General features: G+C 34.3%; 3 protein-coding genes and 1 pseudogene across 3 annotated transcripts; 3 read left to right on the top strand and 1 right to left on the bottom strand.

Moving 5' to 3' along the window:
* Nucleotides 1-13: 13 nt before the first annotated feature.
* On the bottom strand, nt 14-1,832 carry LOC145636782 (uncharacterized). The gene is made up of 3 exons (XM_081688333.1): nt 1,618-1,832; nt 252-1,359; nt 14-58 (listed from the first exon to the last, which is right to left on the bottom strand). The coding sequence occupies exons 1-3, from the start codon at nt 1,830-1,832 to the stop codon at nt 14-16; spliced, it is 1,368 nt and encodes a 455-aa protein (XP_081544459.1).
* Nucleotides 1,833-5,658: 3,826 nt separating this feature from the next.
* Nucleotides 5,659-7,272, top strand: LOC145636778 (scopoletin glucosyltransferase-like; annotated as a pseudogene).
* Nucleotides 7,273-12,912: 5,640 nt separating this feature from the next.
* LOC145636771 (UDP-glucosyl transferase 73M2-like) lies at nt 12,913-13,407 on the top strand. Its single transcript, XM_081688323.1, has one exon. It carries the CDS (start codon nt 12,913-12,915, stop codon nt 13,405-13,407), a length of 495 nt encoding a protein of 164 aa, XP_081544449.1.
* Nucleotides 13,408-17,436: 4,029 nt separating this feature from the next.
* Nucleotides 17,437-19,020, top strand: LOC145558437 (scopoletin glucosyltransferase-like). The gene has a single exon (XM_081619685.1). The coding sequence runs from the start codon at nt 17,452-17,454 to the stop codon at nt 18,919-18,921; it is 1,470 nt and encodes a 489-aa protein (XP_081475811.1). The 5' UTR covers nt 17,437-17,451; the 3' UTR covers nt 18,922-19,020.
* The last annotated feature ends 2,518 nt before the right edge of the window (nt 19,021-21,538 follow it).

Genomic DNA, 21,538 nt, shown 5'->3' with positions numbered 1-21,538 from the left:
TAACCGGCATAACTTAACTCCAGTTACAAATATTATGCTTTCTAACTTGGATAATAGCCTATTTGTAACTGGCGTTAGGTTAAGCCAGTTACGAATAGTACATTATTTGTAACTAACATTAGTCGGTTACGAATAATTAACACTAGTTGTAACGGTGGCATTCGCAACCAACAATGTCAGTTACAAAAAGTCAATTTGCCAGTTACAAATAGCAATTTTTCTACTAGTGTGAATTTAGCCTTAGGACAAACTAGACAAATTGTATCTATAGCACTGTCTGTACAAGGGTTAATGTCTTTAACAGGCATAACCATTTTCAGCTTATTAAAGGGTAAATGACCCATCCTCAAGTGCCATAGCTTTGCTTTCTCAGTTACTGCAACACAAGCAGTCTTGCAAGAAACAGATAAAGAACTGTCATCATTATTCTGCTGTTCTGGAACTCTATACAATCCTGAGTTTATTTTACCAAGAGGAATCGACTGTCCTGTCTGAGTGTGAACAAAACATTGATCATGAGTAAAGAGTAACTCACACTGCAAATCCTTGCACAACTTATGCACAGAAATAAGATTGTACTTAAAATCTGGAACATATAAAACATTTTGCAACTCAAGTCCACTATGAAGCTGCACTACCCCAATGTGAGTAATCAAGACTCTCCTACCATCAGGAATAGTGATATATTTATCACAAAAAGCAGGTTTACAGTTGGAAAAACAAGTAATATCAGAACAAATATGATCTGAAGCACCACTGTCAAGCAACCTCTTAGTATTGGAACAGGGCAGAAGGCGGAAATTACCTGCCATCATGGCATGACTCTGAGAATGAGAAGGATCAATAGACTGCTGATTGCTCATACACGCCATAAACTGATCATATTCAGTTGCAGAAATAGTCTTGACAAAATCATCAACTTCCATACCAGAATTCTCATAAATGCTCAAGGCTGCCACCTTCCTGTCTTTAAAACCTTGAAAATTAGGAGGATAACCATTGAGCTTGAAGTATCTATCAATGCTGTGTCCAGGAATTTCACAATGAGTACAGAAAAATTTTGATCCAGGCCTGAAAGTTTTCTGATCACCAGAATTAGGTCTAGAATAGACATTAGCACCAGGCTTGAATAGCTGAGAATACTGCAAGTTGGAATGAGCTGAGTGACTAGCATTACTGTGCTGAGGTTTAGCAAACTTATTGTATGAAACAGGACTGAATTTCTTCCTGTCTGTAGAAAATGTCAAGGAATCACTACCAGAATTCAGCTGAGAAATCCCTTTGTGTTTCTCTTCCTGAGCAAACATTCTGTAAACTTCAGTCACCTTAGGCAAGGCTTGCATCATTAGAATGTTGCCTCTAATTGTAGAAAATTGTTATGTAAGCTTCATCATGAACTGCATCACCATCTTCTGCTGATGTCTCTCAAAAATACGTTTAGTCAAATTGCAAGTGCATTTGTTGCAAGTACAATAAGGCAAAGGATGAGCCTCATCAATTGAATCCCAAACAGATTTGATAGAGATGAAAAATTCAGAAACAGACTGAGATCCTTGACTAATTTAAGTTAATTTTTGTTCTAAAGCATAAATCTGAGCTAGAGAAGTGTAACCAAACCTCTCCTCCAGATCTAGCCAAATTTCTCTTGCAGATCTCAAGAACATAACACTGCTAGCAATACGACATTCATCAAGATTAAAGAGAATCCAGGAACATACCAGATCATTGCATCTTTGCCAAGCCAAAAACTCAGCACTCAGTTCATCCAAAGGTCTAGTGTAAGTGAAATTAACGAAACCAGCCTTGTTCTTAGCAGATAAGGTCAGCGGCATTGACCTCTTCCAGCTAGTGAAACCATCTCCATTGCACTTGAACGAAACAAAGTTGAGCAGAATTAGCATCTGAAGGATGTATGTAGTAAATGCTTCCAGGATTTTGATTCAAAGGCAAATTCGAGGTGTTTGATTCAGCAGCCATTGATGATCAAGAAGAAACTTGAGACAAAATGATTAGATTCAGCAAAAATCAGCCAAAAAATCTAAGAAATTCAACAAAAAATTCAGCAGAAAAAGAAGAAGATCAGTAAAAAATCAGCAAGAATCTTAGAATTTCAGGAAGAAATCAACAGAAAACAATCACAGAATCAGAGAATTGCTAGCTCTGATACCATGTTAATTCTGGAAAACCAGAGAAAATTGAGAGAAAAATAAGAGCAGAATTTTTGTGTATATTTCTGAATAATGATATTACAGTTTACAAAGAGTATATATACATAATACAGAATCTAGAACCTGCTGTAAGAAATCCAAAAGAAGTTGTAACTAACTTAACAAATATCTATAACAAACTCCCTGAAATCTAGGGAATTCTGTTATGAAGAATCTGAGCTGGCAGAGCCAAATGCTGACTGTATGAAGCTCAGTTGGTTCCTTCTGTAAGCTGACTGTGCTGACTATCTTCAATATTCTTTCTCACTTCGCCTTCTTCCATTCACCAATTTTACAGGAACTTTTAATTAATAAAAAAATGTATGTTAATTAAGGTTTTCGTCAAAACCCGAATTTAACCCGACCTGTTACTATTTTTAGGGTTTTCGTTAATTAAGGTTAGGGATTTATCATCTTCTTTGAATTGACCATTGGCGAACATTCCCCATTAAAGGTTTCAATTTTAAGTGATGAAAAAGTGATAATGGAGGTGGTAGCTTTGACGGAGTTAACGAGGAAACCAATTAATTTTTGGATTTCTTTTAACTGTTAGTAGTACTGTACTTGAATTTAGGGGGTGTTTGACAATTGGCTTTTTGCCTAGCTTTTTGTTTTTTAGTTTGGTCAAACAGCCAAAGAATATGTTTGGTAGTTGCCTTTTTTGTTTGCTTTTAAGCTAGCTTTTCCGCCAAAAGCCAAAAGCTAATAAGAGTAGCTTTTTCTATTGGCTTTTGGCTTGTTGGCCCACTTTTCACTAATAAACAGCTAACAACCATTAATAATTTTACCAGTCACATTTGTAAACAGCCGACTTAAACAATAACTTAAAAGGCCAAACCATACAACTAATACTTCTAGTTAGTCAAACAAGTCAAGCAAACAAGCCAACATCCAACCGCCTATTGCCAAATAGGCAAATAACCCCTTACTCCACTATCCCTCACCAAATCAGCTGAAATGACCTCCGTGCCTTAATATTAACAACTAACAAGATTCGTTTATATCAGTAACCAACTTGTATTTGGCCACAATAATCAGCATAAAAATCCAATAAAAAGCAATAAAATATCCCCAAATTCAAACTTTTAATTTCACCATCAATTCCTTTTAATCAGAGTTGTGATGTTGCTAAATTGCCCAGATTTTGCTCGGAAGCGCTCAAGAATTTGGAGGAAATAGTTATGAGTAGTGATGACTGATGAGAGTTTGAGCTCTGTTGGTTTTGCTAATGGCGAGTAATGGGTATCTCTCTGTTTACGAGTGCCCTGTCCATGGCTCTTTTTTGTATCCTAGGTGTAGTATTTGTAAAATTTGTTATTTGATGAAGAAGTAAAGGTGTGATTTGATTATCTAAATTTATGCTTTAATTTGATGTTTTACCAGATTATTAAGCGTGTGAACCTAACAACGGAAGAAAAGAAATGAACAGGGGAGGAGAAAGCGCAAGGTCCTTATGCCACATTAGTTGTCATTACTTAGTATTGAACTAGATTATCCCCGTGTGATGCACGATTTTAACAAAAAATTATAGTGTAGAACTTGTATGTAAAATGAATCTTTAAATTTTATCATAAATTCATTGGAAGGAAATTTCTTGAAAGAAATACAATTTCAATGTATGTAGAAAATATATAGACTTTTGAATATTAGTGTTAAGGAATACAATTGCTATTCAATTTACTATACCTCCAATTCTCTAGATTAAAGGTATTGAAAGAATTTACATATCCTTGTTTACGAATTAAAAAAAAAAAAAAAAAAAAAAAAAAAAAAAAAAAAAAAAACCTTTAAAACATCATCAATGGTTTTAGGTAGGAAAAAAAAATTCAAAAGAAAGCGACACGTATACAGTTTTGAAGAATAATGATGTCAGCATGTTTTGTTTTCATAATAGTAAATAGATTTTGGGCTAACATGTAAACAATTCTTGGGTTAACCTTGGTTAAATTTGGTCTTAAACGTAAAGTGAGGTCCTTAAAAGTGGGAAAAAAAAAAGAGGTTTTTAAATATGAAAAATACGAAATGTTAAATATTGTATATATACTTAACTCTAAATAATTAGGTGAGAACCAATAAATACTCTGTTACATTAAATCACAAATGGTTAACAAATAATGATGTGCAAATAGTACATTAGAATTTCCTAACATCGTAACGGTCAAAATAAAATAGAGGAAGTACTAGATAGTAGATACCCCTTATTATGGACTATACTTCCTCCGTTCTTTTTTACTTGACCCGCTTTGACTTTTACACTATTCACCACTCCTTCTTTGACCGTGTTTTGTGAATAATAATTAAAGAAAAACATATTCATGTAAGATATTTTTAAATTCGTCTCAACAAGTACTATCATAATATATAACTTTTATAGTTTTTACTTATCGAGAATTAAAGTTATTGATCGTTAAAGTTTTGCATTGGCAAGTGTGATAAAAGAAACAGGTCAAGTAGAAAAAGAATAGAGGAAGTATATCTTATTACAACAAAGAGTCAAAGATGGGCTCATGAGACAAACAACAATATGCCACAAAGTTATGTGTTTATCGGCCACCCATTGCAATATTACATGTAGTGCATAATGCATATATATCACGGGTGCAAATGTTACACGCATTTGAGAAAAGGAAGAAAGGAAAAGGTTTAATCATAAGGGGATAAGCACCTCAAATGTTATTTTGGACCACGAGTCGACGAAGCAATGGAGTTTGAGTGTTTGACATTGAAGGGGATATCATGTGAGGTTCCTATCTTGTGAGGTTCCTATGGTTATAACTTGGATAGTGTTTGCGGAGCAATTTTATAATGAAAAGTTAGTGACTCAACTTTTTAGGACCGGGGTTTCTATTGATGCTAAGAAATGGAATAGAATAGTGGAGAATGTAAAATAAGAAGATAGAAAGAAAGCTATAAGAAAAATTATGGTGGGTGAAGAAGCCTATGAGAAAAGAATCCTGGCTTAGGGAAAAAAAACTAGTATGGATTCATAGTCTATACGTGGGTGACAAACAATATTTTAAACATAGTGATAGTAATGTTAATATAGTGATATTTATTAAAACTAGTGTGACCTTTAATATTATTATCCGTTGATGTTATGTTATAGTAACCCTAATTTTAACATAGTGATCTTTATTAATCATTAGCGAAATTAGGTAAAAATAACACACGTCTTTTAATTTTTATTTTTTCCCATACGTACGTAAGACTCATTATGACCGTAAGTTCATTTCCAAGATTATCAAGAACTGCTAGAAAACAACAAGCTGTGGTTCAATCTTTATTCTAAACCATATGTTAAAGCAGAGTATGCATCCAAATATGAGCATGCAAACAAATATGCTGACTTTTGGAGTGACATAAGCATAAGAATGTACGTACATTCTTTCTTTCGTTTTATATATAGCTCTATAATCTAAGAACATAAACCCTAGCTTCAAATAAATTAAAAATGGTTGCTCAAGAATCACAAAGGCTTCATATAGTCTTCTTTCCACTTATGGCCGCTGGCCATATGATCCCAATCTTAGACATGGCGAAAGTTTTCGCAACGCACCACGTCAAAGCTACCATAGTCACGACTCCTTATAATGCACCAACCTTCACAAGACCACTAGAAAGTTATTAAAAACATTGGTCCTCCAATTGATGTTGAAGTCATCCCATTTGATACTAAAGAAGCTGGCTTTCCTGAGGGAGTCGAAAACTTTGAGCAATTTACTTCAGATGAAATGACTTTGAGATTTTTGAAGGCCATCGATGTGCTACAAGAATCACTAGAGAAAGTAATAGAGAAATACAAGCCTAATTGCCTAGTTGCTGATATGTTGTTTCCTTTTGCTACTGATGTTGCAGCCAAATTTAATATACCGAGGTTAGTATTTCATGGCACTAATTACTTTTCACAATGTTTAATGGATTCACTTATTAAGTATGAGCCTTACAAACAAGTTTTGTCCGATGAGGAGGAATTCGTCGTCCCCCACTTTCCTCATGAGATAAAATTTAAACCATCTCAATTACATACATCCATGAGAGGACTAGGAGATAAGCAGATAAATGATGAATGGATGAACATATTTGTTCGTGCTAAGGATGCTGAGGAGAGGAGCTTTGGGTTTATTATAAATAGCTTCTATGAGCTAGAGCCTGATTACGCCGAGTATTATAAAAAAGTAATGGGTAGGAGGGCATGGCATATAGGTCCTCTTTCACTATGCAACCACGGAAAAGAAGCTAAGTTCCAAAGGGGTAAGGATTCTTCTATTAATGAGCATGAGTGCCTCGAGTGGCTTGATGCAAAGAAGCCTAGGTCAGTTGTTTATATTAGCTTTGGTAGCTTAGCAGAAGTCTCAACCTTGCAACTCCAAGAGATTGCAATGGGCCTAGAAGCTTCCAATCAAGATTTTATTTGGGTGGTGAGGAGAAACAATTATGGGAATGGTGAGAAGGAGAAAAATGAGTGGTTACCACAAGAATTTGAAAAGAGGATGGAAGGAAAAGGACTAATTATATGGGGTTGGGCACCTCAAGTGTTAATTTTGGACCACGAAGCTATAGGAGCATTTGTGACACATTGTGGATGGAACTCGACTTTAGAAAGTGTGTCATGTGGAGTTCCTATGGTAACTTGGCCAGTATTTGCTGAACAGTTTTATAATGAAAAGTTAGTGACAGAGATATTAAAGATCGGGGTTGGTGTGGGAGCTAAGCAATGTAACAGAGTGGTGGAGGGGACTGTGAAACGTGAAGATATAAAGGAGGCAATAAGAAAAGTTATGGTGGGTGAAGAGGCTTTAGAGATAAGAAATAGGGCAAAGAAGATGAAAGAATTGGCAATAAGGGCTTTTGAGGACGGTGGGTCGTCATATTCAAACCTGCAATCCTTAATAGATGAATTGAGCTCTTATAATGCCTAAACATCTTTACATCGGTTATGTTTTGCACTTTTGCATTTAATATCCCAAGTATCTAACAACTTCATTCACTGTTTAAAAACTACAAATCTTTGTAAGATGTTAATTTATTGTGGGTTGGATATTGTAATATAGTACTAATTTGAATCTTGGTTGCTTGCCTATATATTACTTTTTTTTTTGGTTGAAGAAACTGCCTATATTTTACTTCATTTTACTAATTTCTAATAGAAGGATGAGAGAAGAAAAATTGATACATGGCCCACTATGACGTCATTAAGGAGAGTTTGGGAAAAGAGGTAGATGTAATTTTTTTTTTTCTCAAAAAAGAAAACTAGGTGGTAATGTAAAAAAAAAAAAAAACCTTATTCTTAGCACGTCCTATATCTTAGCATTAAAAATATCAGGCGTGAATTTTTTATTATTTTTCTTTTTAATATTTTTTTGGATTTTTTTACTTTTACTACCAAACAAAATCAAGATATTATTTTTTACCACCAAAACTTCTAAAATTTTATTTTACCAGCAAATAAAATTCAAAAAATTGTTTTTTTTACCTCCTATCGTTAAAAAACCGTTAAATCTAACGATTTAAAAAAATTTGTTCGAATTTCATGCACAAGACATGTTCTTCATAGGTTTAGGGGGCATATTAGTCCTACGCCGGGTCCAATTTGTGGTCAAAATTGACAAAAAATGGTCAGAAATGCCTCGTTTTGCGTATTTCATGCAAACCGAGGTATTTTAAAAAACGCAAAATGAGGCATTTACGATCATTTTTGGTCCATTCTGGCCTCAAATTAGATCCAAATGGCCATTGCCCCCCCAAACCCCTAAAGACCATGTGTTTGGCACGAAAATATAAGTGGTAAAAAATAATTTTTAATTGTTTTATTTGGTGGTAAAATAAAACTTTTAAAAGTTTTGGTGGTAAATACAATTTAATTTCTTGATTTTTTTTGGTGGTAAAAGTAAAAAAAAAAATCCTTTGTTTTTGTTTTAATTGTGTATGCCAATGTAAAAAGGGAAGATATACTACTGTAATACTAACTGGAAAATCTTGTGTGGACCGGAGGTCCATACACACGCAAGACCTTACATTGAAAATAATGACCAAAATATTAAATATAATAACCTTAATTTTAATGTAGTAACCTTAATTAAAATTAGTGTGACCTTTGATATTATTGCGAACTTGAAGTACGACATAATGTTGAATATAGTGACCCTAACTTTAATATAGTGATGAACTTTGTATTCTTATTGACCCGTATTTTAAAAAATTTCATTATAAAAATTTAATCTCCTATGACTTTTTTTTTTTTGAAAGAAAATCTCTTAAGACTTTTATAAAAACACAATAACTTTATTTTAACATAATAACCTTTATTTTAACATAGTAAATTTTTTTAATTAATAGAAGGATCATAGTGTCTCTTTATAAGTGGTCCACAATTAATTAATGTGAACCAGGTGTATTAAAGATTTTGTAAACATTTCGCATATTTAATAATATGGAAAAATTGCAAAAAAAACCACATTTTATAACACCTTTTTTTTTGTGAAAAAACACCTTATAAAAACTTTATTGTGAAAACACATCTAAAACACTTTTTTTTTGCGAAGTAACACCTTTATCCCATTTTCGGTGTTTGACTTGGTTTTCCGACATTGACTTTGCACGTGTGGGTCACGTGATCTCATAAACCATCTTCCTTTAATTTTTTTTCTCTTTTCCCTCACCAACACCACCTCACTGCCACCCCCAACAACACCACCCCCTCACCGCCACAACCAATTCACTACCACCCTCACCAACACCATCTCACCCAATAAATCTGCTTTCATGAAAATTCCACCCCCAAATGCAGCCTCATCCACCCAAAAACCCCACCCCACCTCCTCACCCCCTTCCTCCATTGAAGCCCAATAGAGCAAGCACATACAAAATTTAAAAAAAAAAAAAAATTTAAAAAATGAATCAAAGACATTGTGTACATTGGCCCCTTGAAATTACTCCAAATTCCATCATCAGTGGGCAAAAACAAAGAACCCTAAGTTTTTATGAGCTAGAGCCTGATTATGCAGATTATTACACTACTAGAATCCGGGCATATTGCGACAGTTTGATTACGACGGCCAATGAATTTGTCACAAAAATTGAAATTTACGACAGTGTTTTCTAGCTGTCGTAAATTTACGACAGTTTTACACCCCGTCGTAGAATTACGACAGTTTTAGACTATTTAAACCGTCGCTGGGTATCTAAAATAAAGGCAAAAAAAATTAAAATATCTACGACAGCCTAGAATTGTCGTAAAAATGTTACAATACGACGGTTTACAATACCATCTTTATTAGCGACAGCTTTTAGCTATCGTAGAACACATTTTTTTTTAAAACAAATAGTGGTATATAAACCCTTCCCACTTTCCCAATCTAACCCTAGCCGCCTATCCTCTATTTTCTCTTGCTCTCTCCCTTATCTCTCTTTCTGGATCTCGTACCCTATCTCCTTCTCCTTTCACCTCTCTCTACTTCAAGCCTTCAATCTCCTCCTCTCATCTTTCTTTGCGTCAATCTCTTTCTCTTTTCCTTTCTCCATTCTCTAATAAGATGTTTAAGCTATTTCATTTTTTTGTTTTTATTATCTTTAATTTATTTTTATTTTTTATAAATTCAACTTGATTAGACCATGAAATTCAACCTAAGTTACGAATTACACGATATAATCGACAATGGTTTCGGAGCTAAGGGTTTTCTGGACAAATTCGACCATGATAATTCCAGATCTGGAGTTTTCAAGGTCGAATTTGACCATGAAAGCCCATACAAAATGAAATTTGGTATAGGTATGTTGTTTTTTGTGTAATTTTTGTTTTTGTAGTTGTGGTTTATGTTTATTTTTGTTTCTTTGGAGCATTTTTCTTATTATGTCAATTTATTTATGTTATATACGGTTTTAATGGCTGATTTTGTTGTTATTTTGTTGTATAATTTCGATTTTCTTGGTTGATTGTCGTTTATTTGAAGTTTATTTCGATTTTTTTGGGTTTATTTCGTTTTTTTTAGTAAAGGGTTTATTTCGTTTGAATTAACTTAACTATTGTTTTTGGGTTTAACATTATTATTCTTTGTGTTGTTTTCATTTATTTTTGTACAATTTGATGAATATTCAGGTACTTGCATTCTTTATTTTAGTTTTTTGATTTTTTTTGGTTTAATTTCAGATCTTGGGTTTATTTTGGGTATTTTATGTTTTTCTGGGTTTAATTGGGTGGTTTACAGTGGTGGTTGGTGGTTTGTAATGGCGGTGGGTGGTTTGTGAAGGCGGTGGGTGGTATTGATGGCTTGCGGATGGGATATTTTGGGTGAATGGTTTGAAAGACGGCTGCTATAGCTGGGTTGTAAAGTTTTTTTTTTTTATTTTTTTGCGACGGCCAGCCGTCGCTAAAGTTAAATTTTGCGACAGTTTCTTTGCTGTCGTAATTTTGCGACGACTTTAAGCTGTCGTAGAGTAATTTCAACGACAAAATATAAAACTATCGCAGAAATTAGTAAAAACCGTCGTAATAATTTTTACGACAGTCAAACTGTCGTAAAAATGAATTTTTGCAACAATGCTGATTGCGACAAAATAATTACGACAGCTGACTGTCGTAACTAATTTTTGCGACGGTTTTGGCTATTTTAGCGACAAATTTCAGCTGTCGCAAAATAGCTTATTTCTTGTGGTGTTATAAAAAGGTTATGGGTAGAAGGGCATGGCATATAGGTCCCCTCTCACTTGTTGGAAATAAGAAAGCAAAAATAGTAGGAAACACGTTGAATATGGAACTGATGCTTTCTAATTCATTCAATAATAGAAAGTTAGGCCATATAAATAGCCTTTACCAGATACACCAAATAACTAAAATAAAGCAACTAACTAGGAAGTGGGTACTCCATGATATACTCCAACTACTTAGTTAACAAGTCCACTAACATCCACTAACAATAGGTAACACATGACTAACGTACTTAATTTGACTAATTCTAATTAACAAATTTAAACTAAGATATTTATCCTAAAACTAAGGAAACTAATTAACCACAAACTTGAAGCATTGACTTCAACACACCCCCTTGCTTCAAAGTTTGTGATAATCATGAAGCATGTCTCTTCAATATTGTGATGCCCGTCTCATCACCTACACAATTCGTTGTTGATGCACATTATCACCAACTATCAATGTTTACTTGTTGATGCACATCTCACCAACACACTCTTCAAATTTTGGAGTACTTCCCTCCATGGTGCACTTCTCACCCACAACTCTAAAATAAGTTCTCTTCCACGGCCACTTGTGCCATGGTCTCTTGCTCTACATTTTGAGACCTACAATTCTTTGACAAATGCCCAAATTTTTGACATTTGAAGCATTTCAGCTTTCCCTTATGCCAACAATCCTTTTCCTCATGACCTATCTTTTGACAATTGTTGCATTGGACGGACTTGCCTTTCCCCTTTTGATTAGGAGACTTTGCTAGAAAGGCATTTTCATTCTTATTTTCACCATCTTCATTTCTCATGGTCCTCCTTTGATCCACCGCATGTAGTGAATTGATCAATTCTGCAAATGTGATTTTAGAAAGATCTTTAGTATCTTCAAGTGAAGAAATTTTACCTTCGTACTTTTCCGGAAGAGTGACAAGAAGTTTGTCAACCACTCTTTGGCTTGTAAATTCCCCACCAAGTAGCTTGATTTGGTTGACCACACTCATCAATCGATTCCCATACTCCTTGACACCTTCTCCACTTTTCATTGTCATCATTTCAAACTCCCTTTTAAAGTTTAAAATTTGCATGAGCTTGGTTTGATGGTTTCCTTCATACTCCTCCTTAATTTTTTTTTCCATGCTTCTTTAGGAGTATCATAACCCATAATAGTTGTGAATATTTCTTCCGACACGGCCGAATGTAGACACGAAAGTGTCTTTGCAATTTTTGCCATATCCTCATCATATTTTTTGGTTTGGGCTACGGTTGGATTTTGTTAAAGAGGAATTGGATACACATCAGTCTCAATTGCTTCCCATAAACTCAGGCTTTCAAATATGATTTCATTTTGATAGCCCATGTACTATAATTATCCCCTTTGAATGTGGGAATGGAAAGTGAAAAATTGTTTGGGGTAGACATTAGAACTCTCACGATTTTTTAAACTCACAAGCCCTTAGAATCAAATGGCTCTTGATACCAATTTGTTGGAAATAAGAAAGCAAAAATAGTAGGAAACACGTTGAATATGGAACTGATGCTTTCTAATTCATTCAATAATAGAAAGTTAGGCCATATAAATAGCCTTTACAAGATAAACCAAATAACTAAAATAAAGCAACTAACTAGGAAGTGGGTACTCCATGATATACTCCAACTACTTAGTTAACAAGTCCACTAACATCCACTAACAATAGGTAACACATGACTAACGTACTTAATTTGACTAATTCTAATTAACAAATTTAAACTAAGATATTTATCCTAAAACTAAGGAAACTAATTAACTACAGACTTGAAGCATTGACTTCAACATCACTATGCAACCACGAAAAAGAAGCTAAGTTCCAAAGAGGGAAGGTTTCTTCAATTGATGAACATGAGTGCCTTAAGTAGCTCGATTCAAAGAAGCCTAAGTCAGTTGTTTGTGTTAGCTTTGGTAGCTTAGCTAAAGTCTCAACCTTGCAACTCCAACAGATTGTGATGGGCTTAGATGCATCTGAACAAGATTTTAATTATATGGATAGTGATGAGGAAAAACAATGTGAATGGTGAGAATGAGAAAAACGAGTGGTTACCACATGAATTTGAAAAGAGGATGGAAGGAAAAGGGCTAATTATTAGGGGATGGGCACCACAAGTGCTAATTTTGGATCATGAGGCTATAGGAGCATTTGTGACTCATTGTGGGTGGAATTCAACCTTAGAAGGCAAATCATGCGGGGTTTCTATGGTAACTTGGCCAGTATTTGCCGAACAATTTTTGAATGAAAAATTGGTGGTAGAGATACTAAAGACTGGGGTTGGGGTTGGTGTTGGTGTTGTTAAGCAATGGAACATAATGGTGGAGGGGAATGTGAAATGGGAAGATATAAAAGAGGCTATAAGAAAAGTTATGGTGGGTGAAGAGGCTTTGGAGATGAGAAGTCGGGCAAAGAAGTTGAAAGAATTGGCAACAATGGTAGTTGAATTGAAGTTGGTGGATCATCACATTGTAACATGCAATCCTTACTACATGAATTGAACTCCCACAATGGGGAAATTCCCTGTTTCTCATGGTGAGAAACGAAATTTGTTTCTCATGGTGGCATTTTCGTGAATAAATCAACAACTTTTTCAGTATTGTGGGCTCCACAAGTTAAAAAAGTTGAATAAAGTTGTTGGTTTATTTACGAAAATGCCATGTGAGAAACAAAATTTGTTTCTCATCATAAGAAACTGGGGCATCATCCCCACAATGTCTAAATAAATTCACACTCACTAAGAATTTGTCATTACAAGATATACATCTTTGCTTCTGTTACGCACTCACAACCCAAACAACTTCCTTGTTTGATTGGAAAGAGTCAAAGTTGTCCAAATGTAGAACAACTACAGATTTCCTTAAGATGTTTATTGTGTGTTGGATATTTTATCATAGTTATAATTTAAATTTTGATGCTCTGCCTATGTTCATTGTTTATTTTATTGGTTTCTAATGCTAAGGGCCTATTCTAATAGATTGAAATCAGCTGAACTGAACTTATGTGAAATGAATATTTTATAAGAGAAGGAAATTAGGAGCTGAATTGAACTGAACTGAGCTGAGCTGAATTGAACTGAACTGAAAATAAATGTATGAGAACAAGCCCTAAGTATCGGCATGTTTCCTGATTTCTAACTAGGACTTTTTTGCTTTCAATGCAATGAATTAACAAGAAAAAATGACCATTTTTTCTGCCCTTGGTTGGTATTATTAGTTTGTGTTAAAATTTAGATCATTAAGGAGGATCGGAGATTTAATGTAATTAATTTAATGCACAAATTAGGGCCTTCAGTAATTTAATGTAATTTAATTGTGTATTGATTGAATGGGGGCTATGTATTAATTGAATGGTAGCTGGTTTGTCCTACTTACTCCCAACGTATGTGATTAATTGTCACTTCAACAAAAGTGTACATAGTTTAGAGTATAAACGACGACCAAATGAATACCACACTTTTCTTTATAATTAATTGTCCTAATGAGAGTAGATTAATGCAAGTATTTAATTAATTGTCACTTCAATAAAAGAGTAGTTTAAAGTTTTAACGATGACTATATAATATGAATGAACTGGAGTCTTCGCTATTATGATATAATAGTTATTGTTGCATACCAATTTATCACTTTGGATGATGTCCAGTTTAAAATTTGTGTCTAATTGTCTATCATGGTACAAAATAATTTAAAAATGTTTAAATTTACTACCTTACACCGGATTATAAAGGAGTTTGACCAAAATTCTCCAGCATTGACTTGGTCACGTGACACTTAATGACCCTTTTCTTTCCCAAATTTTCTCACAATTTTCCCACGTGATGGTCACTAAGTGTCATGTGACCAAGTCAACGCCGGAAAATTTTGGTCAAACTTCATAATCCGGCGTAAGGTAGTAAATTACAACAATTTTCAAAAGTTAGGTAGTCAATTATAACATTTTTTTAATAGTTACTTCGTTCCTCTATAGCATTCTCTGTTTTTTTTTTTAAAGTTCTTTTCATGCTTGTTGATGCATTATTTCAATGAATAATATCTTTAATTACCAATAATATATACAAATAATAAACATTTGATATTAAAATGCTATAAATCGAGACGAATCTAACAAGGTCTAACATGGCTATAATTTCTCTTAGATATAAATCATCGATGCTAGTCAAAGTGAAGCAAATGACTTGTGTAAGAGTCAAATCATAGCGGCAAGTACTAATTTTTTTTTTTTTTTTTTTTTTTTTTTTTTTTTTTTTTTTTAATAACACAAAACTATGTACTTTATTACTTATAGTGTTGTGGGTATATGACTTTAAAATTCAATAGCTAAGTTGGTTTTTACATAAATGCATAAATAATTAAGTGAGAACTGAGAAATACTCAGTTTAATTAAATCACAAAAGGTTAACAAATAATGATGTGCGAATAGTACTTTAGAATTTCCAAACATAGTAACGGTCAAAATACAAATAGAGGAACGAAGTACTAGTACTAGATACTAGACCTGACAAATGGGTCATTCGGGCCGGGTATGGGTCGGGTCATTTTGGGTCGGGTCAAGTTCGGGTCAAAAGGTTATCGGGTCAAGTTTGAGTCGGATCGGGTCATTTCGAGTTTCGGGTTGATTTCGGGTCGGGTCGGGTATCGGGTCGACACTTCGGGTCGGGTCAAGTTTGGATCGGGTCAATTTTTGGGTCGGGTCAATTTTCGAGTCCAATTTTCGGGTCAACTTCGAGTCAAGTCATATTCAGGCGATTCATTGGGTTAAATTCAACTCTGTATATATATTTATTTATTTTTTTTTTGACGAAAAACTCACTATATTTATTAAGGTTTTTTTTCATGGATTATAGTAATTGTTTGACTTTTTTTTTTTTTTTTTTTTTTTTTTTTTTTTTTGTGTTTTAGACTGAGAATCACTTTCAGAATCTCTTGAAACTAAGAGGGATGCTCTAACTAATTGAGTTATACCTCACTCTCTTATTGATCTTAAATTTAATAAGTACTCTTATTATCATTGTCATTGTTGTAATAATTTCTTTGAATTATTCTTATACTCCCTCCGTCCCAAATTACTCTTAACGATTTAACATTTTACACTATTCACACATCTCACTTTGACCATATTTTTTTAGCTATTATATGAAAGTCAATGTAGTCATGTAAGATGTTGTTGGGTCTATTTTAATGTATAATTTCCTAATATAAACTTTTTATAACTTATATAATTATTTACTAAAAGAAATTAAAGGTCGGATCATTTTCGGATCGGGTAAACTTCGGGTCGGGTCATCTTGGGTTGGGTCGTTTCGGGTTGGGTCATTTCGAGTTTTGGGTCAAGGTCGGGTCAGTTCCACTTCGGGTTGGGTATGGGTTGGGTCGGGTTAATTCGGGTTTTGGGTTAATATCGGGTCACTAGTTTTGGGTCGATTTCGAGTCATGGGTCGGGTCATTCGGTTCGGGTCATCGGGTCTGGGTCAGGATTGCCAGGTCTACTAGATAGTAGATACCCCTTATTATGGACTATATATCTTATTACAACAAAGAGTCAAAGATGAGACTCAAATGAGACAAACAACAATATGCCACAAAATTATGTGTTTATCGGCCACCCATTGCAATATTGCATGTAGTGCATATGGGTGCAAATGTTACTCGAATTTGAGAAAAGGATGAAAGGAGAAGGGTTAATCATAAGGGGATAGACACCTCAAATGTTAATTTTGGACCACGAAGTTATCGGAGAATTCATGACTCATTGTGGATAATATTTGACATTGAAGGGGATATCATGTGAGGTTCCTATGGTTATAATTTATAACTTGGCTTGTGTTTGATGAGCAGTTTTATAATGAAAAATTAGTGACTCAAGTTTTTAGGACCGGGGTTGCTATCGATGTTAGAAAAATGAAATAGAATAGTGGAGAATGTAAAATAAGAAGATATAAAGAAAGCTATAAGAAGAATTATGGTGGGTAGGGTCATTGGTGGGTGAAGAAGCTTATGAGATAAGAATCCCGGCTAAGGGAAAAATCTTGTATGGATCCAGGGTCTATACATGCGTAACAAACAATATTTTAAACATAGTATTTTTAATATAGTGATATTTATTAATACTTGTGTGACCTTTAATATTATTTTTAGTCGAAGTTATGTTATAGTATAGTGACCCTGATTTTAACATAATGATCTTTATATTTTCTTTTTTAAACATAATGATCTTTATTAATTATAAGTGAAATTAGGGTAAAATAACACAAGTCTTTCAATTTTTATTTTTTTTCCCATTATTATGTGAGGCTCATTATGACCGTAAGTTTCCACAGGTTATCAAGAACTGCTAGGAAACGGCAACTTCTGGCTCAATCTTTATTCTAAACCATATATTAAAGCGGAGCATGCATCCAAATATGAGTATGCAAACAAATATGCTGACTTTTGGACTGACATAAGCATAAGAATGTACATACATGCTTTCTTCAATTTTATATATAGCTTTATAACATTATTAACATAATCTAAGCAACATAATCCCTAGCTTTAAATAAAATAAAAATGGTTGCTGAAGAATCACAAAGGCTTCACATAGTCTTCTTTCCACTTATGGCCGCTGGCCATATGATCCCAATCTTAGACATAGCGAAAATTTTCTCAACACACCACGTCAAAGCTACCATAGTCACAACTCCTTATAATGCACCAATCTTCACAAAACCACTAGAAAGTTATAAGAATGTTGGTCCTCCAATTGATGTTGAAATCATCCCATTTGATTCTAAAGAAGCAGGCTATCCTGAGGGAGTCGAAAACTTTGAGCAATTTACTTCAGATGAAATGGCTTTGAAGTTTGTAAATTCCACCTATGTGCTACAAGAATCACTAGAGAAAGTGATAGAGAAACACAAGCCTAATTGCCTAGTTGCTGATATGTTCTTGCCTTTCGCTACTGATGTAGCAGCAAAATTTAACATACCGAGGTTAGTATTTCATGGCACTAGTTACTTTTCACAATGTTTGATGCATGCAATATTTAAGTATGAGCCTCACAAACAAGTTTTGTCCGATGAGGAGGAATTCGTCGTCCCCCACTTTCCTCATGAGATAAAATTTATAACATCTCAATTACATCCATCCATGAGAGGGCTAGGAGATAAACAGATCAATGATGAAATGATGAAAAAACTAAGTCTTGCTAAGGATGCTGAGGAGAGGAGCTTTGGGTTTATTATAAATAGCTTCTATGAGCTAGAGCCTGATTACGCTGAGTATTATACCAAGGTTATGGGTAGAAGGGCATGGCATATAGGTCCTGTTTCACTATGCAACCACGGAAAAGAAGCTAAGTTCCAAAGGGGGAAGGATTCTTCTATTAGTGAGCATGAGTGCCTCGAGTGGCTCAATACAAAGAAGGCTAGGTCAGTTGTTTATATTAGCCATGGTAGCTTAGTAGAAGCCTCAACCTTGCAACTCGAAGAGATTGCAATGGGTCTAGAAGCTTCCAAGCAAGATTTTATTTGGGTGGTGAGGACAAACAATAAGGTGAATGGTGATGAGGAGGTGAAAAATGAGTGGTTACTACACGAATTTGAAAAGAGGATGGAAGGAAAAGGACTAATTATAAGGGGATGGGCACCTCAAATGCTAATTTTGGACCACGAAGCTATAGGAGCATTTGTGACACATTGTGGGTGGAATTCGACTTTAGAAGGCATATCATGTGGAGTTCCTATGGTAACTTGGCCAGTATTTGCCGAACAATTTTGTAATGAAAAATACATCACATCGATATTAAACACCGGGGTTGGTGTGGGTGCTAAGCAACATAATAGAGTGATGGAGGGGAATGTGAAACGTGAAGATATAAAGGAGGCTATAAGAAAAGTTATGGTTGGTGAAGAAGCTTTAGAGATGAGAATTCGGGCAAAGAAGTTGAAAGATTTGGCAACAGTGGCTTTTGAAGTTGGTGGGTCATCATATTGTAACATGCAATCCTTAATACATGAATTGAGCTCCTATAATGCCTAATTATATTCACGAGCACCTAGTATAATTAAATTGCTAAAATCTTTACATCTGTGATTTTGCTATTCACAATATTAATTAATAACTTCGTTGTTTAAACAACTATAGATCTTTGTAAGATGTTAAATTATTACATTAGAATATTTAGTGTGGAGGGGCACTAAATAAAAAAATTAAATAAAATGTTTGTATAAGGGCTTGAACCTAAGACTTTTAGTCCAAACTCAATGCATTACCACTATAACAAAGCTAATTTAATGTTATTTATTGCATAAAAATTGTATTTAACCTATAAATTTATATATTTACTTAAATAAAAAATAAAAAATTTGGGGGGGGGGGGGGGGCGGTGCCACCCAGGCCCCTTCATAGATCCGCCTATGTGGGTTGGATATTGTGATATATAGTAAGAATTTGAATCATGGTTGCTTGCCTATAATCTGCTGTTTCTTAGTTTTTATTTGGTTTGGTTGTTAAGAATGAAGATCCCTATAGGGCCAAAACCCTCACGGTTCAACTCGGCCCGAGTAAGTGGGCTGGACAATTTGGGAGAGTGGGAGAAAGTTAGCGAAATCCCACTACCCCAAATTCTCATTAGTGGGAATTGAACCTTCAAACTCATGATTGTAAGGTACTTTCCTTTCTACTAGATCAAATTTGGATTAATACTTTAAAGTGTTGGTATGTAATGATGTTGAAGTAGTATACTCGTAGTATTCTCAATTCTCAAACAACACATGTTGATGACAGAGCTATACATTTTATAAGTGATTATTACTCTTACAATGGAAGTTCCTTAGATTTGCGAGATAGATTTTCTCTTTTACAAACGTCTAGACGGGTGTAGCACAAGCCCAAATAAGTATTTTGATCAACATGTTTTGAAACAGTTAAAAAAAAAATTTAGCCAAAAATCACATGTTTTTGAATTTGAAGAGAAGAGCTAGGTGACATGTATCCTGATTTTTTACAAGGACTTTTTGCTGTCTATATTTTGATAAAGTCAACGCCATGAATCAGTAAGTACGTATAAAATAAACCATAAGTTCTACAAGTGATCACTTGTTCTGAACTTGGTTATGGTATGGTTTTGTACAAGTTAACAAGAAAATAGTGTGCATAATATCACATTTAATGATTTAGAGAGTGAGGGATAACTCAAGTGGTTAGAGTTTTCCTCCCGATTCCAGGAGATCTTATGATCGATTCTCACCCGCATCATTGTGGTTCTCTGAACACTAAAAAAAACATTTAATGATTTTAATCTTCCCATTCAGTTTAAAGTGCTATAGGAACTTGAAATTAATGAATCGAATACCTTCTGCTCTGCTTAGCGGCACATGAAAATGAAAATGTTACATACTAATACACCTAAAGAAAACCAAGGAAAATAGAAGATTTAACGTAATTTCTTAGCATCTCCTAGTTACAAGTTATTTATGTTGATCCTACCTCATTGGGTCTTCATTTTTCCTTATTCCTTTTCATTTGTATTTATTCATTCAAAATGAACGTTATTTAGAAAAATTTGTCTAAAAGGGACTAATATATTCACTATTTTGTCTGTAAAGACCTTTTATGCTGAAAGTTGTCTAAAATGACCTTATAAGTATGTTTTGTTGTTTATAAAGACATTGACATCGAAATCAGGCGTTTAACTTTGATTCTCCGGCGTTGACCCCCATGTGCATGTCACGTGACATTAAAAAAATTACCCTCTCCCTTTTTTTCCCTTTTCCCTCCAACCCTAACCTTCAAAACACTAGCAAAGTCAAACGTCGGATTCCAATGTTAAGGGGAAAAAAGGGAGAGGGTATTTTTTTTTAATGTCATGTGACATGCACGTGGAGGGTCAATGTCGGAGAGTCAAAGTCAAACGCCGAATTCCGATGTCAAGGTCCTTCCAAATAACAAAACATACTTATAAGGTTCTTTTAGACAACTTTCAGCATATAAGGTCATTCTAGACAAAATAGTGAACATATAAGTCCCTTCCAGATAAATTTTCCCGTTATTTATAAGGAATTTTTACAAAAAATGCCTTTTATAAGAAATTTATGCAAGAAACCACCTTCTTATTATTATTATTATTATTATTATTATTATTATTATTATTATTATTATTATTATTATTTTTTTGCAATGACATACCTTAATCAAATTTTTTTTTTCAATGACACACCTTAATTATTTTTTTTTTTTGGCAATGACACACTTTTGGCCAGAAAAGAGGTTTGACCCTATTTTTCGGCGTTGACCTGATGTGAAAGGCACGTGACCTCTGAAAACCACTCTCCAACTACGCCAACCACCAGAACGCAACTGAAACCTCCTTACCCACCCCACCAAAACCGCCGCCTTACCCATCCTACTGCCACCGAAACCACTCTCTTTGGTAGCGTTCTGGTGGATTGCGTCATGTGCCTCGCACGTGGTCGGGTCAACGCTTAAAAACATGGCTAAACCCTCTTTTTTTGCCATAGGTGTGGCATTGCAAAAAAATTTTGATTAAGGTGTGTTATTGCAAAAAAAAAAAAATTATAACGTGATTTCTGGCAAAAAATTACTTATAAAAGGTGGTTTTTTGCAAAATTTCCTTTTTTTTAATGATAATTGTAAA

This window comes from Chenopodium album, chromosome 1, assembly GCF_948465745.1.
Source record: "Chenopodium album chromosome 1, dcCheAlbu1.1, whole genome shotgun sequence".
Taxonomy (NCBI): domain Eukaryota; kingdom Viridiplantae; phylum Streptophyta; class Magnoliopsida; order Caryophyllales; family Amaranthaceae; genus Chenopodium; species Chenopodium album.
Note: the sequence above shows the minus strand (reverse complement) of the source record. Positions and strands in the feature narration are given on the sequence as shown.